Here is an 11,774-nt window from a genome sequence, read left to right on the forward strand (position 1 = left end):
TGGCCAACACGCGCGCCTACCAGCAGAGTCGCCGAGCGCGCATCTGGTTTCCCATGTTCTCCTTCTTCGAGTGCAACGTCAACGGGCCCGTGCCTAACGAATACTGCTGGCCTTTCTCCCGGCCCGCCGTCATGAGGATGCTGATTGGGTAGCAGAGTGATCGCTTCAAGACTAACATGAGCCTATCAGCAGCAAGGCTTGACGGGGAACCTCCCCTGTCGGTATAAGACACTAATATTTTAAAGCGCCATTATCGCCTTTTACCTAACAGGAGTTGTAGGAAGTATGAAATCTGCCAAAAACAAATACTAAAATGTTCTCCCTTTGTCTTAAATATGATTCCATTTGCCAATTGTGTATAGAAATGTGCATTTTTCTCCATGTTTGATGACAGAATGACTTTTCTACCAACAAAGGGACTTTTTTGTGGCATTAAGATAGGACATTATGCTGTTGTAAATTATTTAAAAGCACTCTGTATTTCTTGGTGTTATTTATTTCATGTTTGTACATGTCAAGGTATTTTTGTACTTGCAGCAGCAACATGCACACTTAAGATATGTTTACAGTTGCTCGAAGTGACACTATGTGCTTTTTCTTTTGTGAGTGTAAGTGCAACGATTGGTTTGTTGGCCTCAGAGTGAAAGTCGCCTCCCTTATTGGTGGTAAAAAAAAAAACATGTAAAACTAATAAGAACCAGTATGCTCCTGCAGAGCCATTAAGAGCCATTTCCATCATTCAATAATTAAACTGAGTTTTTTTGCCTACTGAATGTGCATTATTTTATTTAACATGCAAAAAAACTTGGAAAAAATGGCAAAGTATATTTATATAAACTATATTGCCAAAAGTATTTGGCCACTCATCCAGATGATGAGAATCAGGTGTCCTAATCACTTGGCCCAGGTGTTTAAAATCAAGCACTAAGGCATGGAGACTGTTTCTACAAACATTTGTGAAAGAAAGGGCCGCTCTCAGTGATTTCCAGCATGGAACTGTCATAGGATGCCACCTGTGCAACTAATCCAGTCGTGAAATTTCCTCGCTCCTAAATATTCCAAAGTCAACTGTCGGCTTTATTTTAAGAAAATGGAAGAGTTTGGGAACAACAGCAACTCAGCCACCAAGTGGTAGTCCATGTAAACTGACAGAGAGGGGTCAGCATAGTGAAAAGAGGTCGGCGACTTTCTGCACAGGCAGTTGCTACAGAGCTCCAAGCTTCATGTGACCTTCCAATTAGCCCACTTACAGTACGCAGAGAGCTTCATGGAATGGGTTTCCGTGGCCGAGCAGCTGCATCTAAGCCATACATCACCAAGTCCAATGCAAAGCGTGGGATGCAGTGGTGTAAAGCATGTCGCCACTGGACTCTAGAGCAGTGGAGACGTCTTCTCTGGAGTGATGAATCACGCTTTACCATCTGGCAATCTGACGGACGAGTCTGGGTTTGGAGGTTGCCAGGAGAACGGTACGCTTCGGACTGCATTGTGCCGAGTGTGAAATTTGGTGGAGGAGGAATTATGGTGTGGGGTTGTTTTTCAGGAGTTGGGCTTGGCCTTTTAGTTCCAGTGAAAGGAACTTTGAATGCTCCAGGATACCAAAACATGTTGGACAATTCCATGCTCCCAACCTTGTGGGAACAGTTTGGAGTGGGGCCCCTTCCTCTTCCAATATGACTGTGCACCAGTGCACAAAGCAAGGTCGATAAAGACATGGATGACACAGTCTGGTGTGGATGAACTTGACTGGCCTGCACAGAGTCCTGACCTGAACCCGATAGAACACCTTTGGGATGGATTAGAACGGAAACTGAGAGCCAACATCAGTGTGTGACCTCATCAATGCGCTTTTGGAAGAATGGTGGAAAATTCCTATAAACACACTCCGCAACCTTGTGGACAGCCTTCCCAGAAGAGTTGAAGCTGTAATAGCTGCAAAAGGTAGACCCACATCATATTGAACATATTGAATTGTGGTTTAGGAATGGGATGGCACTTCAAGTTCATATGTGAGTCAAGGCAGGTGGCCAAATACTTTTGGCAATATAATGTATGTTTATTTATGTACGTACATGCATACATATATTTTTTTTTTTTATTGAACAATAGAATACACAAACAGTACATAATGATAACAAACAATGGCACTCGCAATACACATCAACATTACATTTACTCGGCCGAGCGATCAATATCTATAAAAACATAAAATGCCAAAGAGACGACACAAACCAACAAAAAAATACAAAACATTTTCTTATCTAAAAAAAAACTACTTACATTCCTCCAATAAAGACAGTAATTTATATATTATATATGTACATATTATAATACAGGTGTACTGTAATGTTCAAATTTGAATGACAATAAAAAGGAAGTCTAAGTCTAATTTAAGGGATTTTCTTATTTGTAGCATTTTTCAAGATTGTATTAATACATTTTAAATCATTAATCCAACGGGAGAATTTAGCTTTCACGTTCAGGAATCGACTTTTATGTACGCAAAATGTATATAAACATAAAATGCCAAAGAGACGACACAAACTAACCAAAAAATACAAAACATTTTCTTATCTAAAAAAAAAACTTACATCCCTCCAATAAAGACAGTAATTTATATATATATATATATATATATATATATATATATATATATATATATATATATATATATATATATATATATATATATATATGTATATATATATATATATATATATATATATATATATATAATACAGGTGTACTGTAATGTTCAAATTTGAATGACAATAAAAAGTAAGTCTAAGTCTAATTTAAGGGATTTTATTATTTGTAGATTTTTCCAAGATTGTATTAATACATTTTAAATCATTAATCCAACGGGAGATTTTAGGTTTCACGTTCAGAAATCGACTTTTATGTACGCAAAATGTATCTTGCAACATAATTTATAATATATAAAAAACAATAACGGAACAATTTCCCTTGTGGATCAACAAAGTCTGTCTAAGTCTAATATTTATAGTGGCGAAGTCAATAAAGTTGTAGTGTAAAAAAAGGTTGCTATGGTAACTTAGTCGTCTTCTCATATGCCTGCTTAAGATTTTGACAACATCGGCGTTTTCATTAAAAAAAAATACAGCTAAAACTGAAAACATATTCCAAAGAAAGCCATCATTGTAATATTCCAGTATAATTATATGCTTCTTAAAGGATAATAAAGTTGTATGTTTGTCATTTTTAATCAGGCGCGCGACAGACGAGCTATAGCTGCAGGTCCTCATCTCGGAGGTCAGTCGTGTCTCCATATCGTCCTATACCGGCCGGCATTCTTACGCTTAACTCAAACATTTATCGGAAACAGAGACTCTAACAACAACAATACATATTTCGGTGAGTAAAACCAGGTACTGTTTATTTAGTTGTTTATTTTAAGTAATGGCGACAAGTTTGACAATATGATTTTGACTAGCGTCCTACTTGCTAGCTAGTAAACGCCCCTAGCTAGCACTCATCCTTCAACACTAAACAACAATACAGTACAAAATGTCAAGCAGGTGTTTATCCGCCTATTTGCACTGGTTGAAATTATAAATCAAGGCTACTTTTTTAAAATAATTTTCCCTAAGTAGAAAGTGTTTTCAAACAACAAATGTTTTTTTCCTCATTTTATAACATGTATTGTGATCAGAAGCGATGGCAGTCCCTCCAGCATATGCAGATCTGGGGAAGTCAGCCAAGGATATCTTCAGCAAGGGATATGGTAACTCTAGTTTATTTTCTATTGGGTTAAAAATGCATATTAAATACGCTCATTGTGCTGGCAGGATTTGGACTGGTGAAGCTTGACGTCAAGACAAAGTCATCAAGTGGAGTGGTGAGTTAAAAACTAGAGATGTCCAATAATGGCTTTTTTGCCGATATTGTCCAATTCTTAATTACCGATTCCGATATCAACCGATACCGATATATACAGTTGTGGAATTAACACATTATTATGCCTAATTTTGTTGTGATGACCCGCTGGATGCATTAAACAATGTAACAAGGTTTTCCAAAATAAATCAACTCAAGTTATGGAAAAAAATGCCAACATGGCACTGCCATATTTATTATTGAAGTCACAAAGTGCATTATTTTTTTTAACATGCCTCAAAACAGCAGCCTGGGATTTGGGACAAGCTCTCCCTGAGAGAGCTTGAGGAGGTTGAGGGGGGGGTGGTAGGGGGTAGCGGGGGGTGTATATACTAGCGTCCCGGAAGAGTTAGTGCTGCAAGGGGTTCTGGGTACCGTATTTTTCGGATTATAAGTAGCAGTTTTTTTCATAGTTTGCTGACTTATACTCAGGAGCGACTTATGTGTGAAATTATTAACACATTACTGTAAAATATCAAATAATATGATTTAGCTCATTCACGTAAGAGACTAGACCAGGGGTCGGCAACCCAAAATGTTGAAAGAGCCATATTGGACCAAAAATACAAAAACACATTTGTCTGGAGCCGTAAAAAATTAAAAGCCATATTACATACAGATAGTGTACGTGTCATGAGATATACGTTGAATTAAGAGGACTTAAAGGAAACTAAATGACCTCAAATGTAGCTACAAATGAGGCATAATTATGCAATATGTACATATCGCTAGCCTAAATAGCATGTTAGCATCGATTAGCTTGCAGTCATGCAGTGACCAAATATGTCTGATTAGCACTCTACACATGTCAATAACATCGACAAAACTCACCTTTGTGCATTCATGCACAAAGTTAAAAGTTTGGTGGACAAAATGAGACAGAAAAAGGATAAAACACGTCCTAGGAAGTCGGAGAAAGTTATATATGTAAACAAACTAAGGTGAGTTCAAGGACCGCCAAAATTAGTAGGACAAAACGGCGCTTGCCAAATACTCGAATCAGTGAAGCATGTTTAACATAAACAGTGTGATTTATAACAATTAGGGAGGTTTGTGTCATGTTTGTCCTCCTACAGAAAACATACTAAAACAAAAAATATTTTTTTCCCCCTCATCTTTTTCCATTTTTCATACATTTTTGAAAAAGCTCCAGAGAGCCACTAGGGCGGCGCTACAGAGCCGCATGCGGCTCTAGAGCCGCGGGTTGCCAACCCCCGGACTAGACGTATAAGATTTCATGGGATTTAGCGATTAGGAGTGACAGATTGTTTGGTAAACGTATAGCATGTTCTATATGTTATAGTTATTTGAATGACTCTTACCATAATATGTTACGTTAACATACCAGGCACGTTCTCAGTTGGTTATTTATGCCTCATATAACGTACACTTATTCAGCCTGTTGTTCACTATTCTTTATTTATTTTAAATTGTCTTTCAAATGTCTATTCTTAGTGTTGGGTTTTATCAAATAAATTTCCCCAAAAAATGCGACTTATACTCCAGTGCGACTTATATATGTTTTTTTCCTTCTTTATTATGCATTTTCGGCCGGTGCGACTTATACTCCGGAGCGACTTATACTCCGAAAAATACGATATTAGTTCTGTTGTGTTTATGTTGTGTTACGGTGCGGATGTTCTCCCGAAATGTGTTTGTCATTCTGGTTTGGTGTGGGTTCAGTGTGGCGCATATTTGTAACAGTGTTAAAGTTGTTTATACAGCCACCCTCAGTGTGACCTGTATGGCTGTTGACCAAGTATGATTGCATTCACTTGTGTGTGTGAAAAGCCGTAGATATTATGTGATTGGACCGGCACGCAAAGGCAGGGCCTTCAAGGTTTATTGGTGCTCTGTATTTCTCCCTACGTCCGTGTACACAGCCGCGTTTTAAAAAGTCATACATTTTAATTTTTTAAACTGATACCGATAATTTTGAAACCGATATCGATAATTTCCAATATTACATTTTAAAGCATTTATCGGCCGATAATATCGGCAGTCCGATATTATCGGACATCCCTAGTAAAAAACACCTTAAATACACCACTTTGTTATAACAGTGTTACCATATCTGAGTTATTGTGTAGAAATATGGGGAAATAACTACAAAAGTACACTTCATTTACATTTACAAAAAAGATCAGTTAGAATAATACATAATGTCGGATATAGAGAACATACAAACCCTTTGTTCTTTGAATCAAAAATACTGAAATTCCATGACCATAGTGAATTTGCAAACAGCTAAAATTATGTACAAAGCAAATTATAACCTGCTACCCAAGAATATACAACAATTCTTCTCAACAAAAGAGGAGAAATATAATCTTAGAGAAAAATGTAATTTAAAACATTTGGACGCACGTACAACGCTTAAGACCTTCAGTATATCAGTATGTGGAATTAAATTATGGAATGGATTAAACAAGGAAATGAAACAATGTACTAATATGATCAACTTCTAGAAACTCTTCAAACTTAAAGTGTTTACAAAGTACAAAGAAGAAGAACAATGATAAACATTCTGAATTTATCTCATCCATCCATTCATATTCTAGATAATCTCACTCATCTCACCATATGAAATATAACTTACTCATTATTATTTATTTATTTATTTTTATTGTTATTACTTATGGAGAAAATTGTTAAAAAAATTGAGAACAAGAAGTGAACAAAAGTTTTAGCAACTGCTATGTAAAGGAAAGGAAGGTTTTAATAAGCTCTGCTACTTCCTACTCCACTTTGAACATGTTGAATAGAGAAACTGGCAATTGTGAAGTATCAGCTTGTATGCATGCATGTTCCAAATAAACTCAAACTCATAGTTGGTAATATGTGTAGATCTTACGTTTTAAAACAACTGGGAAAACAGTGTGCAAATGTGTCTGGAATGTTTTATTTAGGGGGTTCTTTTTTCAACCCGTGCATGTTTGTTTCTGTTGCACCTGTATCGTTGTCATGCTTGAATAAAGATGCTTTGCAGGAGTTTAAAACCTCGGGCTCATCCAACGTGGACACCAGCAAGGTGACCGGAACCCTGGAGACCAAGTACAAGTGGGCCGAGTATGGGCTGACTTTCACCGAGAAGTGGACCACGGAGAACACGCTTGGAACGGAAATCTGCATCGAGGATAAGGTTTGTTTTATTAAACTTGACTTAAACTTTCTGGCGTACATTTCGATAAAGTGACACAATGATGTGCTTCTTTAGGTCACCAAGGGACTAAAACTAAATTTTGACACCACATTCTCACCAAATACTGGGTATGTACTAAAAAAACAAAACACTTCTTCCCTATTGTTTACAGGCGTGTCCAAACTTTTTCTACTGATTTCTACTCGTTTCAATATTTTTCATTTTGTAAAAGAGGCTAAAACCAAACTAATTATTAATATTACATTTTAAACTTTATCCTTCTACTTTTTTCTAACTTTAAAATATTTAAAACATTTTTAGAATGTGCCAAAGACCAATAAAAATAATTTAAAAAAATTGGACACCCGACCCACGGCTTATTATTTTGTGTAATTACAGTGGAACCTTGATTTCCGAATTTAATTGGTTCTTGAACATGGTTAAAAAATCGAAAAGTTTGTATAGTAAAGAATTTTTTTTCATAAGAAACAATGTAAATATGGCAAAGGTCCATATTTGATTGAAGGTTTGTACACTTTGAACACAATATAAAAACATACATATGAAGTGGGTGATGGATCTCTTAATTAACAAAGCCAAAACAACAATGAGCTGCTTTCCTCTGTATGCGCTGCTCTGCCAGTACACGCAAACACAGAAATCCCTTTGGTGCCCTTACAAACGATCAGAAATCACAAAAGGGAGGAATTGGGGGCAAGGGGCCGTTTTTGGGTTTTGAAAGAGGCATGTTTTTCCAGAAAAGTCCGTTCTCATCACAATTAAAACTTGCTGTGGTACGAAGCCTGCTTTGTCGGTTCTTCCATATTTGTGAGCACAATTTTATTCGTAGGCAATTAAAAGTGCTTTACAGAAAATTTTAAAGAAGTAAAAATGATTAAAAAGAAAATACATTCATCATGAAAACATAATTAGTTAAAAAATAAATCAAATACTGTAGATAAAATACTTTCAGTTGTCATTTGCACAATTAAATCAACGTGTTTTCAGGCTGGATTTGAACATTGCCAACGTTGAGACCGGTCTCACATCTTCAGGAAGACTATTCCAGATTTAAGGAGCATAAAACTGAAACGCATCAATGCACTCCTCGCCAATAGTCTTTTCTTTTTTTTTTAACACTACACCAATTCCCTTCTTCCCAGGCTAGTCTTTTTGGGACTCATATTCAGTTAGCAAAAAGGCGAAAAAACACAGAACAGGCACAAGGTGAAGCGCTGAGAAGTGACTCCTAGTGTAATGTACTGGCAGAAAGTGACATGGATGGCTCCGCCTCCCCAAAAATGCTGCGCCCTGCTTTTTGCCTGCAGGCGTGACACAAAATGAATGAATGAAGACACATGGGTCACACACATAGGCATAAAAAGGTTGCAAATAAAAGGGTTTGTAAATCAAGTTCCACTGTATTTTTGTCTGCACAGCAAAAAGAGCGGCAAAATCAAGACTGCGTACAAGCGCGAGTACCTCCACGGCGGAGTGGACGTGGATTTGGATTTCGCCGGCCCCACCATCCACGGAGCGGCAGTGGCCGGCTACGAGGGCTGGCTGGCGGGCTACCAGATGAGCTTCGACACGGCCAAGTCCAGGATGCTCCAGAGCAACTTCGCCGTCGGCTACAAGACGGGAGACTTCCAGCTGCACACCAACGTGTACGTCCGTGCGTCGCGCTTAAAAAAGAGAGAACATAACAACACTGTCTTATTGTGTCGGCAGAAACAACGGCTCTGAGTTCGGGGGGTCCATTTACCAGAAGGTTAACGACCAGCTGGAGACGGCCGTCAATCTCGCGTGGGCGGCGGGCAGCAACGGCACTCGCTTTGGAATCGCTGCGAAATACCAGCTGGACTCCAGTGCCTCCATATCAGTGAGTGCACAACATGTTTGTGTGTGTATGCATGTACACACACACTGTGTTGTTTATTGTTATGTCTCATATGCACTTGCACTCCCCCACACACTGTGTGTGAAAGAAGGATGCAGGCTCACTTTGATACAATTTGTACATTAAAGGTGCTAAAATGTATCTAGTGTAGGCCAACATATGCTAAACCATCTGAACAAACATATTAGCTTTGTGTTGTAATTGCCGACCAATGAGAAAAGAAATAATGTGAGATCAACTCGTTACACTTTTGGCTTTGTTTTGTTGATTTATTGCAAGCTACTGCAAATATATATACAGTACAGGCCAAGAGTTTGGACACACCTCCTCATTCAATGCGTTTTCTTTATTTTCATGACTATTTACATTGTAGAGTGTCACTGAAGGCATCAAAACTATGACTGAACACATGTGGAGTTATGTACAAAAAAAGGTGAAATAACTGAAAACATTTGATATTTTTTAACATTTGTAAACATTTTTAAAAAGCGTTTTAAGCTAAATTTATTGCGAAGTTATGCTTAGTACATTTTGCCCACCCTTTATGGTTGAGGGATTCACATTAGTTGCATAATTTTGGTCTTGACCTCTGTATATGGATGCATTTGTATATATGTATGTGTGTGTGTGTGTATATATATATACATGCATATGTATGGATATATACAATTGTGTGCATATATACATATAGATATATATCTTTTTTTTAAATATTTTTTCACTATTTATATTACTATATTATTGTGTATGCACCTTAGGGGACCTGCTCCAATTTGGTTGTTCTTTGAACCTGTTCACTGTAATAATGACAATAATATTCTATTCTATTCTGTATGTATGATGAGATTATCACACATTTTCAAGATGCAACCTTTTAATCAAATTTGAATAATAGGATATTGAGACTTATTTGGTGGATTTAAAGATTCCTTTTTTATTTATAAATAAAATTGTAAATGGGTATTTGGTGGGTAGATTTTGAAATGTGTTGTATTGTACTGTATTTTGTATATTATATGATGATGTATATTTTAACTGTGGGTCCGTGTCCATAAGCTGTGTGCTTCTAGGGATGACCTTTTTGCAGAACGGGACTTTGATATTAACAAAAGAAACAATGAAATACAAAACTATGTTTCTCTGTAAATAAATAAATAAATATTCTAGTTTCTTCAAAATAGCCACCCTTTGCTCTGATTACTGCTTTGCACACTCTTGGCATTCTCTCGATGAGCTTCAAGCACACCTGTGAAGTGAAAATCATTTCAGGTGACTACCTCTTGAAGCTCATCGAGAGAATGCCAAGAGTGTGCGAAAAACTAATTAGAGCAAAGAGTGGCTATTTTGAAGAAACTAGAATATAAAACATGTTTTCAGTTATTTCACCTTTTTTTGTTAAGTACATAACTCCACATGTGTTCATTCATAGTTTTGATGCCTTCAGTGACAATCTACAATGTAAATAGTCATGAAAATAAAGAAAACACATTGAATGAAGAGAAAATGTGTCCAAACTTTTGGCCTGTACTGTATATATATATATATATAAAGAAAATGTATGAAAATAATTAGCAAATAATATTTATTATTACCGTAGTTGTTTTTTTCAAACTTTATATTAAATGAATTTGTAATCTATAATTCATTGCATTATTCATAACTTATTACTGCTACTGATTTTGTAAAGTACGCTTTACTGATTTTGTAAAATTTACTTTACAAAATCAGTATTAGTATTTTAGCATTATTGATGTTCTTTTTTTAACAGTTATTGAAATATTTTATATGATCATTGAATGTGAATAGCATATATATATTTTTATTTATTAATTTACATTATTAAATTGAGATATGTAAAATGATTGTCATTTTTCAGATTTTTCAGTCGATAATATTTTATTAAATGCAGATGTTTCTGATAATGACTTCAATGTCGTGCAGGCCAAGGTGAACAACGCCAGCTTGGTAGGGATTGGATACAGTCAGACTCTTAGGCCTGGTGAGAGAAAACATTTTCATTCATTCCATATAAAACAAACCTGTACAGGTCATATTTAATATTTCTTGTTGCAGGTATGAAACTCATTCTGTCCGCGCTGGTGGACGGGAAGAATATCAACGCCGGCGGTCACAAACTCGGCCTGGGACTGGAGCTGGAGGCATGAGGGTGACCATTCCCATTTTGACGAAGATAGTGGAGCGTGAATCCCTTGTGTCGGATTCCTTCAAGTATTTGAACATCATGATCACCAGCTAGCATCCTCTCACTGTAACTCCCATCATGCATCAGTCTGACACAACTCCTGCACTTTTTTGTCGATGTGGAAACTTCCTCAGCGTGACAATCCAGGTTGCACAAACCTTTGGTGGCGTGTCGCTTTAAGTGGGTGTAGAATGTATAACTCAGCTTTTATTTTGCACACTAGCCTTTTACCTTTTATCAACTAAAGCGCTTCCTTTTGTTTCACTCGCTCATCCTGTTTATCTCGCTTCACCGACTTTTAGTTTGCAGGACTCTAGAATGGGTTCTTTTACTTCCCCTTGATGTGTTGGTGAATTAATAACCCAGTTGATTGTCCATTCTTTATGACACTAATCAGGCGTGTAAAGCTTTGCAATAAAGGTTGACTTTAAACTTTATAACATCTCTTACTGTCGCGGCATGTTTGAATACATATTTTTCTTGCTCTGTCGGTAGAAAATGATGTTGCACAAAAAAAACAACACTATCCATGATTTCCTCAAAAAGTGGCCCTGCTTTTGGAGAGTGACAGTGGTTAAACTCATTGTTATTGATTTGTTGCATAAAATTTATTTAAAAAAAAACTCACGCCG

General features: G+C 36.8%; 2 protein-coding genes across 3 annotated transcripts in view; both read left to right on the top strand.

Moving 5' to 3' along the window:
* Positions 1-760, top strand: part of LOC133610030 (sphingomyelin synthase-related protein 1-like) — a 17,574-nt gene extending 16,814 nt beyond the window's left edge. The window contains exon 6 of the mRNA XM_061966090.2: positions 1-760. This exon is cut by the window's left edge and continues 153 nt beyond it. Coding sequence (XP_061822074.1) covers positions 1-152 — 152 coding nt within the window. The 3' untranslated portion in view covers positions 153-760.
* A 2,481-nt stretch (positions 761-3,241) lies between these two features.
* Positions 3,242-11,582, top strand: LOC133610405 (non-selective voltage-gated ion channel VDAC2-like). 2 transcript variants are annotated; one of them, XM_061966617.2, is made up of 9 exons: positions 3,242-3,375; positions 3,674-3,745; positions 3,810-3,859; positions 6,887-7,039; positions 7,115-7,167; positions 8,479-8,706; positions 8,771-8,921; positions 10,881-10,938; positions 11,013-11,582. In XM_061966617.2, the coding sequence occupies exons 2-9, from the start codon at positions 3,679-3,681 to the stop codon at positions 11,102-11,104; spliced, it is 852 nt and encodes a 283-aa protein (XP_061822601.1). In that variant the 5' UTR covers positions 3,242-3,375; positions 3,674-3,678; the 3' UTR covers positions 11,105-11,582. The 2 variants fall into 2 exon arrangements, with proteins under 2 accessions (XP_061822601.1, XP_061822602.1); XM_061966618.2 differs by having other exon boundaries at positions 3,265-3,375; positions 3,677-3,745.
* The last annotated feature ends 192 nt before the right edge of the window (positions 11,583-11,774 follow it).

The sequence above is a fragment of the Nerophis lumbriciformis genome, linkage group LG11, assembly GCF_033978685.3.
Source record: "Nerophis lumbriciformis linkage group LG11, RoL_Nlum_v2.1, whole genome shotgun sequence".
Taxonomy (NCBI): domain Eukaryota; kingdom Metazoa; phylum Chordata; class Actinopteri; order Syngnathiformes; family Syngnathidae; genus Nerophis; species Nerophis lumbriciformis.

Bases quoted from the DNA above. Each gene is read 5' to 3' on its own strand.
- LOC133610405 (XM_061966617.2), top strand. From the start codon at position 3,679: ATGGCAGTCCCTCCAGCATATGCAGATCTGGGGAAGTCAGCCAAGGAT. The intron at 3,860-6,886 runs GTGAGTTAAAAA...GATGCTTTGCAG, and splicing joins CAAAGTCATCAAGTGGAGTG to GAGTTTAAAACCTCGGGCTC. The intron at 8,922-10,880 runs GTGAGTGCACAA...AATGTCGTGCAG, and splicing joins ACTCCAGTGCCTCCATATCA to GCCAAGGTGAACAACGCCAG.